Source organism: Stigmatopora argus, chromosome 8, assembly GCF_051989625.1.
Source record: "Stigmatopora argus isolate UIUO_Sarg chromosome 8, RoL_Sarg_1.0, whole genome shotgun sequence".
NCBI lineage: Eukaryota > Metazoa > Chordata > Actinopteri > Syngnathiformes > Syngnathidae > Stigmatopora > Stigmatopora argus.
The window spans coordinates 19,859,324-19,879,555 of NC_135394.1; the positions used below are offsets into that span (position 1 = coordinate 19,859,324).

The 20,232-nt window shown below is 47.4% G+C and overlaps 1 protein-coding gene across 1 annotated transcript; it reads right to left on the reverse strand.

Annotated features, from left to right (window-relative positions):
* Positions 1-1,095: 1,095 nt before the first annotated feature.
* Positions 1,096-19,604, reverse strand: LOC144079085 (trafficking protein particle complex subunit 8-like). Its single transcript, XM_077607636.1, has 30 exons — positions 19,251-19,604; positions 18,145-18,375; positions 17,484-17,567; positions 15,803-15,892; positions 15,547-15,721; positions 14,665-14,830; positions 14,496-14,565; positions 13,586-13,767; positions 13,391-13,518; positions 12,448-12,598; positions 12,251-12,351; positions 10,899-11,004; positions 10,693-10,824; positions 10,287-10,511; positions 8,261-8,366; positions 7,981-8,175; positions 6,336-6,502; positions 5,187-5,252; positions 4,942-5,065; positions 4,712-4,869; positions 4,238-4,647; positions 2,759-2,909; positions 2,586-2,682; positions 2,442-2,510; positions 2,308-2,366; positions 2,036-2,227; positions 1,860-1,961; positions 1,590-1,729; positions 1,410-1,499; positions 1,096-1,345 (listed from the first exon to the last, which is right to left on the reverse strand). Exons 1-30 carry the CDS (start codon positions 19,405-19,407, stop codon positions 1,096-1,098), a joined length of 4,374 nt encoding a protein of 1,457 aa, XP_077463762.1. The 5' UTR covers positions 19,408-19,604.
* Positions 19,605-20,232: the final 628 nt, after the last annotated feature.

A 20,232-nucleotide genomic window follows, 5' to 3' on the forward strand; every position in this document is an offset into this window, starting at 1 on the left:
TTCTTAACGATTGCATGTTGAGAATGTACAACGAGTTTGGATTGGATGTGTTTATCGGTGTTCCATTGTTGATCCTTTGATCCATGTGGCAAGTGTGTGGCATGTTAAAGAATATCGGTTTTCGATTATTGATGTCTTAGCACATAGCTTCAGGCACGGGACATTTTTTGTCATTACAGTAAAGTTGGATTGAAGAAACAACAACGTATCACTGTTCTGATTATTTCTCCGTGTTTTAAGGTATGCAGTTTGTATGTGTGTGTGTATATATATATATATATATATATATATATATATATATATATATATATATATATATATATATATATATATATATATATATATATATATATATATATATATATATATATATATATATATATATATATATATATATATATATATGTATGGGTGTAATTGTACATTGTTTTGGGTTCTAACGTGTTGATTATATATATATATATATATATATATATATATATATATATATATATATATATATATATATTAGATTATATATATATATATATTAGAACCCAAATAATGTACAATTACACCCATATATATATATATACATATGTGTATATATATATACATATGTATATATATATATATATATATGGGTGTAATTGTGTTATGGGTTTTTGTGTTGATAAGATTTCAGTAAAGTCGGATTGAAGACATATGTATGTATATATGTATGTATATATATATATATGTATATATATACATATGTATGTATATATATATATATATATATATATATATATATATATATATATATATATATATATATATATATGGGTGTAATTGTGTTATGGGTTTTTGTGTTGATAAGATTTCAGTAAAGTCGGATTGAAGAAAGACCAATGGATCACTGTTGTGATTATTTTTCCCTGTGTTTTAAGATTAAATGCAGGGTGTAACACTTTCAAGTTGGTTTGTTGTCTGACGCGCTTTCACCAGATTCCATCGGATAATAAATTTGCCGTCCCTCGCCTTACTCGTACGTGAGGGACACCCAGCAGAGAACCATTCCTCATTTATTTTCTATGTACATGATATGTGTGGTCAATATATATATATACGTCGATCTCAAAGAGAAGGCCGGCGGTCGGCGACCAGGAGAAGCGCCGGTCCGCCCGTGCGCTGGGCCACGGGGTCGCCGGCGGCGGCGGCAAAGGGCGGCGAGGGCGCGGCGCTCACGGCCGGCGTGTTGAGGTCGTAGACGCCGGGGCGGACGAAGCAGGCCCGCAGTGGCAGGAGGCGGCTTTGGCGGGGCGCCAGGGTCAGCCGGTGGCGCGTCTGGCCCACCCAGGCGAAGGAACGCTCGTCCCCATCCCGGCTACGGCGGAGGGCGGCGGCGTATCGTGATTGGACGGAAATCCCCCCCTTTGTCGATGGCTCACCTGATGGTTTTGAGGCCGAGGTCGACGGTGACGTCCACGTCCGTCGGGCAGCGGTTGGACAGCGTCAATTCCACGGGAACCACGCAGACGCTGCGGCGGGCGGGCGGGCGGGGAAAAACAATAAATGAAAAGCCCGCCGTCACGACGCCGGCGAGCGCGTGGCGCCGTCGCCGTCGCCACCTGTGGTCGGAGAAGTCGTGCCGGTGCGTCTCCGGGAAGTGCAGGTCGCTCTTGACCAGCCGCGCCAGTCGCGCCGGCGGCAGGGCGGCCGGGGGAGGCGGCTCCGTCTTAAACTTGAGCAGGACCATTTCCTGAGGTTCCTGATGGAGGCGGCGGCGGCGGCAGCGGCGGGGAGGCTTGTTACGAATGGCCGCCACTTTCCGTTCCGTTGGATCGTGTCGTCTGACTCCGGAGCGGATGCCAAGAGCCAAAATGGCGTGCATGCCTGACCTGCTTGGGCGCCAGGGACGTGGCCTCCTTGCCGAAAGCCTCCAACGCCACGTGGAGTTGACCTTCCAGGGTCAGCTCTCGGTTGTCCTCCACCACCGATGCCTGGATGGAGTTAGGGTTGTTTTTATTTTGATTTTCAGGGTTTTCCCCACATTTTTTTTTTTTTGCGCGCTCGCCTTCCAGATGACCACGATGTCCAAGTCCAGCCGCTCGCACTCGTCCACCAGGCGCAGCAGTTCTTCTCCGGCCTGGCCATGGTTACCACCGCCGCCGCCGCCGCCGCCGCCGCCGACGTCCGCTCGCCGGGACTCGGACGAGCGCCGGCATCGGAAGAAAAAGTCGCCGCAGGGCTTGGCCGAACTGACGATCTAAAAAACCCCAAAACAAAACAAGATTGGAGCTACAGCGGCGCCCAACGATGGCCGCCCACCCGCCCACCCCGGCCTACCATCTCATGGCCCATGCCCACGTCGGAGAAAGTGAAGACGTCGGCGTCGTCCGGAACGTCTGCGAGCGGAGAGCAAAAATAAATAAAAGGTCCGTGTGCATCCGACGACATCGGTCAGCGGCAGGTCGGCGTACCCGGCGGAGGTTTGCGCGGCGTGGCTCGGAAGCAAAGTTTGGCTCGTTCTCTGCCGCTCACGTTGCAATCTGGAAGTCAAGCGGACCGTGGTGGCCACGGACGACACGGACGGATGTCAGAATCGGGCGGAGGACGATCGATACCTTTCTCCTTGGCGGGGTTGACGCATTTGCTGAGGCTCCAACTTCGACTGGCGGCGGACACTTGGACGACGCGGAAGTGGCGCGGGCCGCCTTCGCTCTGGGGGGAGGGAGGGTCGTCAAGCGGGGCGCGGGGACGACGACGGCGGCGTGGGCCGGGCGGCCGGCCGGCTCACCGCGCTGACGTTCTCCACATCCACGAAGACCAGCGCGCCGCCGCCGCCGTCCCGCCGCCGCCGGGGAGGGACGGCGCTGGGGCAGGCCGACGCCCGCACGCTCAGAGATCGGCTGGCGCAGATGAAGACGGAGTGACGCACCACCCGGTGGCTGCGGAACAAATCACACGTACATACGGCGTGAGCGGACGATTCGCCGACGGACGTTCGGCCGAACGTCGTTCATTCGGCCGAACGGCAATATTGACTTTATTTTAAAAATGACGTCCAGCAGAAAGCGAGTTTTAGCAGGTTGAGCTGCATTCAAGACTGTCGGGAAGTTGGAAAAGTGAAAAGCACGCTCCCCATATTTTTGGGGTCATGTGTTAAACTTGATGTCTAGTTTTTCTAATTGCCGTTCAATCAAAGGTTGAATGAATCCATTTTAAAAAATGAACTTTCATTCATTCATGGTTCCCAGTCAAATAGATTTGGACATATACAAGTTAAACACTATCTCAAAAAAATAACTTTAGAGTGTTTTTGGAGCTCTAACACTGGTTAGAGCATTTTGCAAGTGAGATTTATTAACATTGTATTTAATGATAAATGTATCTACAGTGGTACCTGGTCATACGACCGCTCGTCTTACGACGGAAATTTCGATGGAATAATTCGCCCGAGATGCCATCAAAATTTGGTGATGCGACCAAGCCAGGTGGCCATGGCACTGTCTTTTTTGCATCTCTTTCGTGTATAATAATATATCTACGAGCACTGGGTGGACTTTGCATCCCCCCCACTTTGGTCATAGCAGGTAAACAATGGATGGGCAGAGTTTTGCAAAGAAAAGATCTGGAATATATATGTACACTGGGTAATGAGACACGGGGAAGCGGCAAGTTCCAAACAACTCTTGATGCGTTCGTTTTGAAGGCTCCGGCGGAACGTCGGGGTGGGTGGGGTCAACCCGTAGAACCAAGGTCAAAAAGATTCAAACAAAATTAGAATTCAGTTTTGTGTCAAGTTACATTAAACGTTGAGTGTCTGTATATATTAATCCAAGTTCATTAAAATTGGTTTGTTCGTTTACGAGTGCCGTGGATTAAGTCCCCCCCGAATGTGTCGTTGCCTTCCCCTCCGCGAAATGAGTCTAATTTTACTTCTATTAAACACATTTTATTACTATTAAACCACTAGTTATGTGTTACTTTGTTAGAAGAAATCAAACATTTTTTCCAATCCAATATCCTGTTTTTGGTGTTTTTTCAGAGGGAGGGCTGGAACGAATTCATTTGTTTTCCATTCATTTGAATGGGAAACGTCCGCTGGAGTGACGAGAATCTCAGTCTCGGAATGGATTACGATCGTATGTTGAGGTACCACTGTATAAACATATTTTGTAAATACAATAATAATCCTTTCAATTTTTGGGGGTTTTTAAATAACCGTCATTTCGTCAACCAACCAACTCATGACCCCCCCCCTCCAATGACTGACCTGATGGGGTGACCTTTCTCCGGGCTTTGGTAGTAAAAGAGGAAGCTGATCTGGTGGACGCCTTCGCGGTCGGGCCCTCGCAGCCACAGCGGCAGGCACGCCGAACGGCCCGGCCGCAGCTCGCCGTCGCCCCCCAGGGGCACGTCCGTCACGTGGGCGTCGGGACCGAAGCGGGCGGGCGAGGCCCACGTGAGACGGGCCTCGCCCGACTCGCCGGCGACGGTGGCGTAGGCCGCCGAGTCGGCGTCGGGCCAGTCGCCGACGGCGGGCTCGCCGAAGGTGAAGAAGTCGGGGTGACTGGACGCCACGCGCAGGCCGCGCAGGGGCACGCCGCTGACGTTGCGGAACTCGGCGTGGCACTTGCGGATCTCGCCACACAGCAGCGCCGTGGGGAACTGCAAAAAGAAGAGCTGACGCGGGGCACCCGGTTAGCGCTTTACACGCAAATTTGGAGCGGTCCGTCGGCCAACCTACCTCCAGGAGGGGCGCCGGCGGCAGGACGAGGGGCTCCAGGCGGCGGTCGGCGCCGTAGCGCACCAACATTTTGTCCTCTTTGCTGCGGTTCAGTCGCGGGCCTCGGATCTTCAGGTCCTGCTTCCCGCTCACCGTCACGCTCTCCGCCTTCTGCGGCCCTGTGGCCGGCCGGAGAGGAGGGGCGTCAATCGACCGGGGTGGGCGGAGCCAAAAGGGCGCCCGAGCCTCACCTTCCTCCTCCGCCGCCGTCGTCGTCGTCGGTGCTTCGGGCCACCAAGGGGCGGCGGCCAGGTCGTAGGCCACGCCCGTCACCCTCAGACGGCCCGTTTGGCGCGGCAGCAGCCCGAGGCGGGCCTGCGTTCGTTCCGACAGACGGCGCACGTTGAGCGTGGCGGGCAGACGCCCCGCGGAGAACGCCATGGTGCTCGGTTGGGGCGCCGAGCGCCGACTTCGTACGCTATTTGGAGACGCTCACCGTCTTGGTTTCCTCCGGCGCCAAGTGGAAGTCCAGGATGGTTTCGGCGGTGACCGGCTGCTCCGTCTGCGAAAGAGTCACAACTTTTAGGTTTTTTTTTTTTGGGTAATGACAGTACCGTATTTTCACTCGCACTTAAGTCTTAAATTTTCTCCAAAATAGACAGGGCGCCTTATAATCCAGTGCGCTTTATACTCCAGTGCGCCTTATAATCCAGTGTGCTTTATACTCCAGTGCGCCTTATAATCCAGTGTACTTTATAATCCAGTGCGCCTAATAATCCAGTGCGCTTTATATATGGACCAATACTAACATTGTTATCACGATAAAATCAAATGAATCAGTCGATAGGGTACACCGACTCTACTATTTTCCCGTAGACAAAGTACTGCGCAGTGACTGCTGGGATATGTAGTAGTTCTTTTGTCAATACACCCAATGGATTGTGGCCTGTATACATCGACATCAATACAGCTTGACGAAGCATGGAAAGCACCGTTGGAAAAGTTACGCTAGCTAAAAGCTAGCTACTATTTACGAATGGATTGTGGCCGCCTGGACGAACGTCTAAAACTCAGCGTTTTCGATGACTCGTTTGGACAATTGTTCAATTGGGACACACAAAATGAGGACTTTGATGGACGTGTGGGTGATGATGACGTGAGAAGGTTGTAAAATGGCGAAATAAAGTACAACCCAACTCACTTTTGCTTCCGTTGCCTTTTTAAAAACGTGTTTTTAGCGTGTGGGTGTAGCGTGCAAGAACTATATATCCCAGCTGTCACTGCGCACCGGAAACCGGAAATAGGTTGCTTCCGGTAGCCAGCGCAATTGCGGTTAGATATTCATATATAATATATATGAGTCTTTAAAAACGGTGCGTCCTTTGTGTGTTTAAAATACAGAAATAGCACTCGTTACTGACACAGCGGCAAAAAATATGATGCACCATATAGTCGTGAAAATACGGTACTTTTTTTTTGGGCCAATCCAATGCGAGTTTCTCCAATTGCCATTTGTGTACTTTGAGCCACTATTTTTCACGTAGTGATCAAGGTCCACAGGAAACGACCTCAAATCTACAGGAAGTCACCCTCGAGCAGACAGAAAAACAACTCCAACCAGCCGGAAATGAACGCATGACGCTACCCGTGGATCCTCGGCGTCCCTCGCCGATTCCTCCCCCTCCTCCTCCTCCTCCTCGCTGTCTTCGGCGGCGTCCTCGTCGGGCCCGACCTTCCACAGCAACGAGAGGCGGGAGAGCGCCAGGGGGACCTTCAAGGGGTTCCTGAAGGTCACCTCCACCACCACGGGCTCTGCCAGGGCACAAAAAAAAAAAAAACGGTTCACGTATCCCAGGGGTGTCAGACTCGGGTTGGTTCGCGGGCCGCGTTAACGTCAACTCCATTTCATGTGGGCCGGACCATTTTAGATATAATATTTCATTCTTTTTTTTAATAAATGGATTAAAAGAACTGGATTAAAAGCCCTGAATATTCAGTTTTTTATAGATCTAAAACAATGTTTATTTGAGCTTTTTTATATATAGTTTAAGATTTTACAAATTGATTTTTGAACTAAAAACACAGAAAAAAATGGATTAAAAAATGACAATGATTGATTTAAAAGGGGGACAATCAGGAAATGGAATATACATCTATACTCTTCATTTGAATTTGATCCTAAAACACAAAGTCGCCACTCATCATTGACTTTCCCGGGCCACACAAAATGATGCGGCGGGCCCGATTTGGCCCCCGGGCCGCCACTTAGACACCAGTGCTATATACTATACCAAGTGTGTCAGACTGGGGTTGGTTTGCGGGCCGCTTTGACGTCAACTCGATTTCACGTGAGCCGGACCATTTTAGATATAATATTTAGATTTTTTTTTAATAAATGGATTTAAAGAACTGGATTAAAAGCCCTGAATATTCAGTTTTTTATAGATCTAAAACCATGTTTATTTTAGCTTTTTATATATATATATATATATATATATATATATATATATATATATATATATATATATATATATAAAGATTTTACAAAACGATTTTTGAACTAAAAACACAGAAAAAATGGATTAAAAAAATGACAATGATTGATTTAAAAGGGGTAAAATCAGGAAATGTAATATACATCTATACTCTTCATTTGAATTTGATTCTAAAACAGAAAGTCGCCACTCATCATTGACTTTCCCGGGCCACACAAAATGATGCGGCGGGCCCGATTTGGCCCCCGGGCCGCCACTTAGACACCAGTGCTATATACTATACCAAGTGTGTCAGACTGGGGTTGGTTTGCGGGCCGCTTTGACGTCAACTCGATTTCACGTGAGCCGGACCATTTTAGATATAATATTTAGATTTTTTTTTAATAAATGGATTTAAAGAACTGGATTAAAAGCCCTGAATATTCAGTTTTTTATAGATCTAAAACCATGTTTATTTTAGCTTTATATATATATATATATATATATATATATATATATATATATATATATATATATATATATTAAGATTTTACAAAACGATTTTTGAACTAAAAACACAGAAAAAATGGATTAAAAAAATGACAATGATTGATTTAAAAGGGGTAAAATCAGGAAATGTAATATACATCTATACTCTTCATTTGAATTTGATTCTAAAACAGAAAGTCGCCACTCATCATTGACTTTCCCGGGCCACACCAAATGATGCGGCGGGCCCGATTTGGCCCCCGGGCCACCACTTTGACACGTGACGTATCCGATTGGGTGCCATTGTTGTTGTCGGTCGGCGCTCACCTTCCACCACGGCCAGCGGGCGGCGCAGGTTGTCGGTGCGGCCGTCCAGGTAGCACTGGCTGGGCCGGAAGTTGGCGGGGAGGGCGCCCCCGTTGGCGGCGGCCGCCAGCCGCTCCTCCAGTCGCCGCCACACCGCCGCCTGCTCGCCGTCGTACTCCTGGTCCAGCGACACGTGGGTGGCGGCCTGCTTGTCGCCTGTAGAGGGCGACACGTCAGAAAGGAGGAAGGGGAGCGAAGGGGGCGGGTCGGTTGGTCGGTCGGTCGGTCGGTCGGGACGCACCCTCGGCCGGCCTTCGCTCGTGGCCCAGGTAGACCCGTGTGGCGGCGGCGTGGATGCACGGCAACGGCAGGTTGGCGAGACTGGCGCCGCTCTGATTGGTCACCGTCTGGGGGCAAAAAAATAAATAAATTACATTAAAAAATCATAATAATAATACTTTTTTTTTCTCATCATTTTTACATCATTTATTATATTGTTGATTTAAAAAAAATAAACGGTAATGAAATACAAGAAAATATTCTTGTATTTCATTTTTTAATTGAAAAAGAGAGACAAAGGGGAAAACTAGCCTATTTTAATTTCTATAATTTTAAGATCTATAAGCCTATTTACCTTGTAAACAGAAGTATTACCTAAGGAAATGTGTATTTTATAAGAAAAAAAAATTACCTTTTGATAATAATGTGTTTCTTCTTTTTACAATGTCAGGATTTTTTACATCATTAATTTCATTATCAATAAATAAGAGTAAAGTATAAAAAAAGTAAACATGCTTTGTAGTTATTTTTCTTAAATAGAGAAAAAGGAACATCAGATCAGAAAATAACCCATGAAAATTTTCCTCATTTAATGAAAATAATAATAAAAATAAATAAAATGAACCCCCGGCGAAAGACCTTTGGCCGACGGACAGTTCGCCGAACGGACGTTTCGCCGAAGCGCTCGCCCCGCCTCCGGATCGTGTGTGTACATGTTTTTCAACCTGGGCCCGCGTGCCATATACGGCCCGTTACAGATAACATTCATTTAGGAATAACAAGGGCATGTACTGCCCCCTGCTGGACATATTTCTAAATACAAGTACAGGGGTACCTCGTCATACGACTGCTCGTCATACAAAATGCTCGTCTTACGGGGGAAATTTCGATCGAATAATTCGCCCGTTATGCGGTCAAAATTTCGTGATGCGACCAAGCCAGGTCTTTTTTGCATATCTTTCGTGTATAACAATATTTACGAGCACGGAACGAATAATTCAGACGAGTTCCTCCTAGGACTAGGAAACGCACAACGCGCATGCAAAAAGAGGGCTTTCTGGGTAATGAAGTATACTCGTGCACACAACACCGACCCATAGGCAATGGCGACCTTTCTCAGAATAAAACTTCATTACCCACAATCACTACGTGGGAAGCTCAGCTATGTTATTTCCTGTTATTCTTTCTTAGGAAAGGTCCCGCCATCGTTCCTTAAAGACTATTTCTCGTTGGCAAGTGGTCGTGCGTTGTTATCCTATTGTGAGGACATTTGTGTGCATCATTTTGGGAATATTTTGAAGGGAATACAACAGCAAACAGTCCATGGATAGCGAACGTGAGGATGGAGGCGTGGCAAACCGCCAACCCGGCCAGAACGAAGGTAACAAAAGATTACAACAAAATTAGAATTCAGTTTTTTGTAAAGTTACATTAAACGTATGTTTGAGTGTCTGTATATATTAATCCAAGTTAATTTAAATTTGTTTATTCCGTTTACGAGTGCGTTGTCGTGGAAACAAAAATGAACACCACCCCTCCACACCCCCAAACGTCTCTGTCTCCCGTCGGCGAAATCTGCCCAGTTTTAGTTAGATTAAACACATTTTATTACTATTAAAACACTAGTTATGCGAATTAGAAGAAATCAAACATTTTTTCCAATCCAATATCCTGTTTTTGGTGTTTTTTCAGAGGGAGGGCTGGAACCAATTCATTTGTTTTCCATTCATTTCAATGGAAAACGTCCGCTCGAGTGACGAGAATCTGGTCATACGAGCTCAGTTCCGGAACGGATTAAGCTCGTATCTCAAGGTACCACTGTACGTACTACAATGTGCTGGCAATTTTCGATAGTTTTTATTTTATGTAAACAGCTAGGAAAATGGAAACGCATGTTTTATCAAAAGAATTCAACTGAAAATTGTATTTTTAAAGAATTTTGTTGTTGTTTTTTAAACGATGCTGTACATTTCAAAAACAAAAAGAGATGGACAAAGAGCAAAGATTGTACGATTGACAAAAAGACAAAAAATAATAGCTGAAGTAACCTTGTAAACGTAGAGGTACTCCCTGAGGAAGGCGCCCTGTTGGGCGGCAGTCTGTCGCCCGTCGTTGGTCAGGATGTGCTTGAAGGCCTGCGCCGCCCGCTCGGGCTGGCCCAGCGTGAACGACTGGCGCCCGATGGTGAAGTTGATGTGGTCCTCGGCCAGCGACCACGACCGCCCTTTGTACACCTGCATGGCCTGACGGTAGCAGCGGAGGGCGTGTCTCTTCTGTGTCGGGAGAAAAAGACCCCGTTAGCGTGGCGGGTACTCGGACGATTCGCCGAAAGACATTTGGCCGACGGACAGTTCGCCGAAGCGAACTGTCCGTCGGCCAAACGTCTTTCGGCGAATCGTCCGGTCACGGGCGTGGCGCCATTTCAAATGCATGGTCCGTCCTTTAGCTACCCACCTGTCCGGCTTTGCTAAAGCGGTGTCCGGCCAGAATCATGTGAAAAGCAAACTTGCGTAGCATGCGGGTGCGCATGTTGATGAAGCAGTGCGCCGCTTGCTCCAATAGCAGGGCGCTGCGCAAGTCCGAGTCCTGCGTGGGCGGCGGGAAGAAATTAACCATTGGATTCCTAAAAAGAACCATTTCAAGTCCCTCCCCCTTCTCACCTCGCTGGTCATTTTGATGAGCAGCGTGGCGGCTTCCGAGTACTTGCCCTGACTCTTGAGGATCTCGGCGCTGAGGAGAGCGCAACGTTGGGCCAGTGCCGCGTTCCTGTTTTTTTTTTTGGGGGGGGGGGATGAACGGCGCCGTTTAAAAAAAAAACAAAAACCTTTTCATATAATCCAAGGGTGTCAGACTCGGGTTGGTTCGTGGGCCGCTTTGACGTCAACTTGATTTCATGTGGGCCGGACCATTTTAGATATAATATTTAGATTTTTTTAAAATAAATGGATTAAAAGAACTGGTTTAAAAGCCCTGCATATTCCGTGTTTTTATAGATCTGAAACAATGTTTATTTGAGCTTTTTTTAAATATATTTTTAGATTTTACAAAATGATTTTTGAACTAAAAACACAGAAAAAATGGATTAAAAAATGACAATGATTGATTTAAAAGGGGGAAATCAGGAAATGTAATATACATCTATACTCTTCATTTGAATTTGATCCTAAAACAGAAAGTCGACACTCATCATCGACTTTCCCGGGCCACACAAAATGATGCGGCGGGCCAGATTTGGCCCCCGGGCCACCACTTAGACAGCAGTGGCCTAAGGCAAGGGTGTCAGACTTGGGTTGGTTCGCGGGCCGCTTTAACGTCAACTCGATTTCACGTGGGCCGGACCATTTTAGATATATTTAGATTTTTTTTTTAATAAATGAATTAAAAGAACTGGATTAAATGACCTGAATATTCCGTTTTTTATAGATCTGAAACAATGTTTATTTTAGCTTTTTTAAACATATATTTTTTAGATTTTACAAAATGATTTTTGAACTAAAAACAGAAAAAATGGATTAAAAAATGACAATTATTGATTTAAAAGGGGGGGGGGGATCAGGAAATTTAATATACATCTATTTTCTTTTCCGGGCCACACAAAATGATGTGGCAGGCCAGATTTGGCCCCCAGGCCGCCACTTTGACATCTGTGGTCTAATCCGTTCGGTCGGGGTTGTCCAAAGTGCGGCCCGCAAATGATGAAAATATCAACAAAAAACAATGGGAAATACAGTGGTACCTTGACATACAAGCATTTTGAGATACGAGTAAAATTTTGTGTTTTTTCAGAGGGTTGGAACCAATTCATTTGTTTTCCATTCATTTCAATGGGAAACGTCCATTGGAGTGACGAGAATCTCGTCATACGATCTCGGAACGGATTACAATCGTATGTTGAGGTTCCACTGTACATCCTAAATTCGGCAGCTGCGTTTCTCATCTTTAACACTAGATGTAGCCAGTTGAAAAAAAAAAAAAACGTTTGAACCGCAGTGCATCGGCGACAAAGGCCTACCTGCAGACGTCCCGGTAGGTCTGGATGGCCGTGTCCATGTAATGCGTGGGGTACGGTCGCGCCGATCCGGCTTGAAGGAAAGCCGACACCGCCGCCATTTCCTGGGCCAGAGAAAAAGTGCTGCTGTCACCGTACTCAAATTTTCATGAGTACTCTAAGGGAAAAAAAGTTGTCTTTTTTTTTTTTTTTTAGCTCACCAAGGCACCGGCGGCGTAGAGCAAGGCCTGGTCGGACAGGAAGTCTTTTTTGGCCGTGTGGTAGCAGCTGTAGGCTAGCTCGTAGTGCTGCACCAGGAAGCACAGGTCGGCCATCTTGCGGATCTGCAGCTCGGGGGCCTCTGGGGGGTAGCTGACAAAAACAAAAACAAAAATATAATACCGTATTTTCACAACTATAAGGCGCACACAAGTGTTCAATTTTCTCCAAAATAGCCAGGGTGCCTTATAATCCAGTGCGCTTTATATATGGACCACTACTAAAATTGTTATCACGATAAAATCAAATAAATCAGTCGATAGGACAACTACGGCAAGCAGCCCCCGATTCTACTATTTTCCCGTAGATGAAGTACTTACTGCACAATGACTGCTGGGATATAGAGTTCTTAATACACCCAATGGATTGTGGCCTGGCCTGGCCTGGCGATCGGCATCAACACAGCTTTACAAAGGGTGGCAGGCAGCGTCGGGCTAGTTACGCTAGCTACTATTTGCGCATGGATTGTGGCCATATAAAACTTAGCGTTTTCGATGCCTCATTTGGACAATTGTTCAATTGGGACACAGAAAATGAGGACTTTGATGGATTTATGGGTGATGATGACGGGAGTACATTGTCAAATGGCGAAATAAAGTACAACCCAACTCCGTTTTGCTTCCGTTGCCTTTTTAAAAACGTGTTTTTAGCGTGAGGGTGTAGCGTGCATGTTTAAGCTGGTGTATGTTTTGCCATGCCTGGCTGCGTCTATAAAAACGGTGCGTCCTTTGTGTGTGTCAAATACAGATATAGCACTCGTTACTGACACTGCGGCTAAAAATACGATGCGCCGTATAGTCGTGAAAATACGGTATATATCATTTAAAAAAAAATATGAAGCCCGAAAAGCAAATGAAACAAAGGCCAAAATGAAAAATGACTCACAGGAGCCCCCCGCCACTCTTGGGCTCGCCCACGCTCTTCTCGGGCGCTTTCCCACCGCCGCCGCCTCCGCCGAACCACTTCTTGGTGGCCGTGAACAGGGAGCGACTCAGACCTTTTCGGGACACCACCTGAAAACAATTCATTCATTAAATCTTTGGTAGGAAATCCATTAGGAGATTGTAGGTTGACGGCGACCTGGTCGTTGAGCTGGCGGATGTTCTTCTCGATGTGAGGCAGCAGGGCCCGGAAGGCGAACTCCTGGACGAACTGGCCGATGTGCTCGTGGTCGTCCGGCGTCAGGTGGGCGCCGCGGGGCCCCGTGCTATTCTCCTCGCCGTCCACGTTGTCCCCTTGCGGGCAGCTACCTTCGCCACCGGCTGGAGAAGAAAAGAGAAGAGAAGAGAAGAGAAGGCCGCTTCAATGGCTTGCCACACACAACGCCCTTAAAATCTGATGACTAAACACTCCGACATTATATCAAGACTATTTTTCATCAACCGAAACTCGTTAAACCCAAAACCCCCTTGACAGCTAGCATTGGACTGCTGATTCCCGCTTCAAACGGATTGGACGTCCGTCTGTCCACTGGCAATCAACCCACTTCGTGTGGGATCGATTGGTCGCCGGTCTTTTGGTCGCCCCGACCGCGACAACGGGCGACCAAAAGACCAGCGCCAAAACAAGGTAAAACAACACGTTCTACGCATGAATAAAAGCCAACAATGACCATGAGCCGTTTCACTGAGCCGACGTGTGAGTGTACAAGAGTTTGTATGTACATGCGTTGCTGTCCCTTTAAGAAGCTACATCAGTCCGTCAGGGTCTTAACAAGTTCTCCAACAAAAAAACAATACAAGTCTGGGAAATTTTGAGCTTTTCTTTAGCCTAATAATTACTAGGGCATTAAGTATGACTAAATAGTCATTGGCAGTTTGTATTTAGGGAATTTGAGCAACCATTTCAATGGTCATTATCAATAACCTTCCGGGTGACCAAAAGACCGGCGACCGAAAGATCGGCGACCGAAAGACCGGCGACCAATTGACCGTGTACCAACCCACTTAGCGACGACGCTAAAGGAAAAATACTTGGTAGAGTACGCTACCTGTGTCCACCGAACGCCGATCCTCCGCGGGGCCCACGTGGTTTTCTTCGGCGGGAACGTCATCATGGTCCTGCAAGACAACAAGGGGGACGATGGGCGTCGTCGTCGTCGTCGGAGGCGGGCGGACGGGCGGGCGGGAGGGGGCGTTTCCGCCAAGCTCGGGCGCCACCTGGCTTTGCGGCCGGAGCAGGAAGCGGCTCCACGGGTCGGGGACGGGCTCCTGCTGCACCTCCTGCTCGGCGGCGGCGGCGGGGAGCTCCCGGGAGTTGATCCTCAGCAGGTAGCAGCCCGATGGGCCATACCGCTGCTTCATGTCCTCGTAAAGTGTCTCCGCCCTAAAAAAAGGAGCCGCCACAAAACCAAAAATTGAATCGGCAGAATGAGTACGTTTGCACAAAATAGCATTCATCGTCAGATAAATAAGGATATTGTAAGAAATTGGAAAATACAGGGGGAAATGAGAACATCCTCACCATCAAAATGGAGAAATATTAGTCCAATTCATTAAGGAACAGCAACAAGCTGTACAAGCTGAGTGTTACGACCTACCGTATGCATGCGCATGTCCACCCACCCATCCATCCACCCACCCACCCAGTCACCCACCCAGTCACCCACCCACCCATCCAATCCACCCACCCACCCACCTACATCTATATATTTATTCATCTACCTATCTACCTATATCTCTATCTATATATTTATTCATGTATTTATTTATTAACCTACTTCTTACCTATCTCTTTATGTCTAAAATGCCTTTCCTATTTCTGCATCCTCTCCTTCTTGCTACTGTGACAACCAAATTTCCCGAATACGGGATGAATAAAGTTATGAATGAAAAAAAAAATGTAATCGATTTGGGGTGAGTACGTTTTGTCTTGGTGGGGGGGGGGCGCACATTTTTCTGAGGGGGACTCTATTTCTGTAGGGGGTAAAGAATATTAGGGGTGCAGGAGACGGTTTTTTTTAAGCTGGCCATTGAATTTTTTTGTGTGGGGGGGATTTGGGGGGAAAATAGATTTTCCTGCATTTTGACGGACGGCGTTACCTTTGCCGGTCGCCCTGGGCCACGTCGTGCAGGAGCACGTAGTACTTGAGCGTGTTGGGGATAAACCACTTGGGCGTGGCGTAGTCGCCGCTGTGCTGGATGCGGTGCTGCTCCTGCGACAGCTCCGCCAAGCGCTCCACCGGCGCCGCCTCCCCCGACGACGCCACCAGCAGGCCTGGACGAGTCAAGGAAAAGCGGCGAGGGAAACCGAAGCGGGTGGGGGCCGAGGGGGCGGGACCGTGGGGCCAAAGGATACAAGCCAAGTAGTGGTTGAGAAACTCGTGCTCGGAGGCCGGCATCCAGCGAAGGAAGTTCTCCCTGTAGGCTTCGAACCACGGCGTGGTGGCTACACACAAAAAAACGACAAACAAACAAAAAAAGCAAGCCGGGGTGATGCGGCGGACGGCGCTAGGCTAAGCTAGGCTAGCGGAAACGGTACTCGGACGATTCGCCGAAAGACGTTTCGCCGACGGACAGTTCGCGGAACGGACGTTTCGCCGAATCGAGATTCGCGCGCTCGCCCGTTACAGATAACATTCATTTAGGAATAACAAGGGCATGTACTGCCCCCCGCTGGACATATTTCTAAATACAAGTACGTACTACACTACAATGTGCTGCCAATTTTAGATATTTTTTATTTTATCCATGCGTTTAAAGTAGTAGCCATTTGGAGATCACGCAGAACAGTACTTGACAGAAGAAATGGAGAAAATAAAGTAGTAGTAACAGTAAGTACTACTGTCATGAAATTGTAAATCCAGAAATCCTACTCCAGAAAACTTAGAAAACGTTGAGATTAATCTTTGAATGAAGGTTCTCAGCAAATCATTTGGAATATATATTTCCCAAAATAATGGGAAATGATTTCAAATGAAACTAGAAGTTAAAGTGTGTTCCATGGCATTTCCAGGTATAGTTCTCTAAGCCCTCTCTCTAGTCTGTCCAAGGCACTTAGAATCTTAGTCTAGTGTTGTTTTTTCTCACATCAACTTTGATAAATTACATTGTGTGTCCAAATGGCTACTACTTTAAATGCAAGGATAAAATAAAAAATAGAAAAAATTGCCAGCACATTGTAGTACGTACTTGTTTTTAGAAATATGTCCAGCGGGGGGCAGTACATGCCCTTGTTATTCCTAAATGAATGTTATCTGTAATGGGCCGTATATGGCCCGCGGGCCGAGGTTGAAAAACTTGTACACACACGATCCGGGGGCGGGCCGAGCGCGCGAATCCCGTTTCGGCGAAACGTCCGTTCCGCGAACTGTCCGTCGGCGAAACGTCCGTCCGTCGGCCAAACGTCTTTTGGCGAATCGTCCGGTCACGAGCGGAAACGGGAGTCCCCGCGGTCAACCCCGACCGGACGTCGGGCGCCTCATCATGGATGTTTGGTAAAAGCTCCGCCCCTCTTAGACAGACTATTTTTTTATGACGACTGTAATGCCTTGATTATTGTGTCATCACTCATCTATTTTGCAATGTATAGCTCAGGATGATTTTGTTGTTAAAAGCGTAACTCTTTCACTGCCATTGACAGCCAAATCCATTTTAATCGTAACATTTTAGACAGAGTGATCACGTCCGATCGAGTTTGACCGGCGGGTGTTGGAATGGTGGTGCGCGAGTTGATTTGAAAGGAAAAAAAAATGTGGACCAGAAGTGAGGAAAAACATTTCGGTTGATTTTGAGGCCACCCGGAGGAGGAATTCTAAAAGTTGTTGTGCAGAATTTGGGGGAAATCATGTGAAGGGAAAGTGTGGAAGCTCCAGAAGTGGTCCGGAATCCACTTCTACGCGTGACGGGGTCTACGGGTTCTAGTCTACGGGGAGGTGACAACAAGGCGGGAGAGGAGAGGGAGGGAGGGAGGGAGGGAGGGAGGGAGGGAGGGAGGGAGGGAGGGAGGGAGGGAGGGAGGAGCCAGCAGTGGTCTGTACCTGAGAAGAGGTCGGAGGAGCGCACCTCCGTCAGCATGTCTCTCCACGAATTGAACCAGGGGGCGCTACATTTAAGAGCTTCATCTGACAGGTAGAACAAAACAGCAGCCTCACTTCAAACACCACGCGTTATTTGGGAGACACTTTTAACCCTTTAGCCACCGCTTGGACTTTGATTGATTTCAAAAAAGGACAATACGAAGGAAAAAAATGGGAGCGATTATGTGGCGGCAAAAGAGCGAAAAAAGGCCCCAAAATGGCTTCGGGGGCGGCCATGATGGTAGGGGCAACGTTAAAAAAAATGTAAATCAATTAGTCAGAGCTACCTGACAGCTTCATTTCCATACGATTTGCTATTTGCTCAACGGCTGCCATTGACGGCGCTAAAAGTCGAATCCGTTTGGAGGGGTGAGGGAAGTAAACAAAAGAGTTGGAAGTGAATTTTTAAGACATTTAAGAGTTATTTCTGTGTCCCGAGTATGAATTTTTTTTCTTTGGGGCATTTTTTTATTTTTGGGGCGGCGACTGAAATTTTTGCGCTAGTTTTTTGGTGATTTGATGACATTGACTCACTGTGAGAATCTGGCACAAAATTACGACCTAAATTAGAACAAGAAAACGAACAAAAGCCAAAATCTGGAGCGACACGGATGCGAGTTACCGTTGAAGCTGAGGTCGTAGACTCCGGCCGCCACGGCGGTGGTGACGGCTCCCTCTGGCGGCTGACAGGAGAGCACCACCCGGTTGAGACGACGCCGCTGGGCGGGGCTGAGGGCGACGCCCGATGGAGGGGCGACGCCCGACGACGGGGCTGCGCCCGGCGTCACCTTGTTGATGCAGATGCGAAGATTCTTGACCACTTGGAGTTGGTTGTTGGGGTCGCGCAGGTGACCTGCGGGCCAAATAAAATTGTCAACATTTTGTCAACGGTGCCACACTACCCAGAAATCTATGGTTGCCCGGATATAAGACGGTATTTTTTTGCATTGAAAAATGACTGCAAATGTGTCGGTCGTCATACATTCGGGCTCTAGAAGTTATACCCATTCACACAGCTAGATGGCGCCAGATTTGTTGTTTTATCACAGTCGATTCCTTCACTCAATGAGGCAAAAATTCATTATTTTTAGGATTAAAAATAGAATTTTGGCTTTTTTTTCACATTTAAATGATTGAAAAAGAGGGGGTCGTCTTATATTCGGGCCAATACACACTTTAAATGGAATGGACGTCTGGTGCTGTCAATGACAGCTAGCGAGTTCAAAATAAAATGAAAAGCTGTCTTCCTCTGGTTAATATTTAACCTCGCACCAACAGGTTATCACTAGTAATATACGGGTATGCAGTCATTTAGCATTAAACAGGCGGAAAGTACATTTTCTCCTTAAAAAACGTCCAACCAATTGTACCGGTGCAACAGAAATTTGGAACAGAGTCGTTTAACAGTTGATAGCTCGAAAAACAAAGTCAGTGCCACAAAATAAAAACACACAGGCTAACGAGTTATTCGCAGTTCGGCTAGGTCCAATTTTACGAAGCTGATTTAAAACAATGGCGTTCTCGAAATGACAACTTTCTCGAGTGTTTCAATTTAAACGCGGGCCTGTTAGCTGTCAAACGAGCGCCGCACAGGTATCCCCGAGCCCGACCGGCTGGAGCTAAGAGCTAACAGCAGCCACAAGCTTAGGCTCGCAAGCTAGTCGCGGTGCTAACGGGGTGGCTAATGAAGCTAGGCTACTAGCAATGCGGGCAAAAGTTCGCTCGTACCTTCGGAAGTGAGGCGGCAGAAAGGGCCGAGCAGCTCGGCGAAGTCCAGGCCGTTTTTCCGGGTGAGCTTCTCCGCCTCGTCGCTGCACAACACGGCCACCATCGGCACGAACGAGTCCTGGACGAACTCTTGGACGGACTGCGCGCACTGGGCCATGGCGGGGCTGTGTGTCAACGACTGGGTCCTGCTTCAGACTGACTGGGGAGTGACGGCGAAAGCTCCGGTGCTCGGTCGGCGGCCGTCCCGTCACATCGTGCGGAACCGTTGCACTCGGGGCGGGGCGAACTGCGGCGGGCTCCCGCTGGTGCTTGCGGCCTACTCGGCTACTGACTGACAGCCGCGCCGCTCGCTCTTCCTGTTTATGGGAGATGGCGCGAGTCATGTGACTCGCACGAGGGGCTGTCCCGGAATGCGCCTGAAGAAAAAACAACAGTAGAAATCACACATGATAAATAGAAAAGGCGCCGTAAGTCAAACGGGATGGACTGTCATCACATTTGCGGCCATTTTGAGACAGTGCCATTCGCTAAACTTCACATTAATACGGTTTATAGAGCTGTACTTTAAAATAGCTATATAGTACTCGCTTTTCAAACGGCTTAAAAAAGGATTTCATTTTTTTTATGAATGTTACAGATACACAGATACAGATACAGATTCACCTGCTATGTTGGCCAGCTGCCACAACAGCAGCACCCGGGGGAGCCACATCTTGTAGCGACAAGATGTGGCTCCCCCGGGTGCTGCTGCCCCGACGAAAGACGAATACAACAAGAAAAGTCTTCTAAATGCCACATGGCAAACACGTATTCCATATACAAATGATGTAACAAACTTAAAGACATTCCGATAAAGTCCAAATTGCTTGGAATGACGGCGCGTTAGATTTAACGGACGCCGCTCGGTTCCCTAAACGCACCAGCAAGTAAATATCGTTAGCATACACGGTTGCGTTGAAATAAACTTCGAAATTGGACTTTA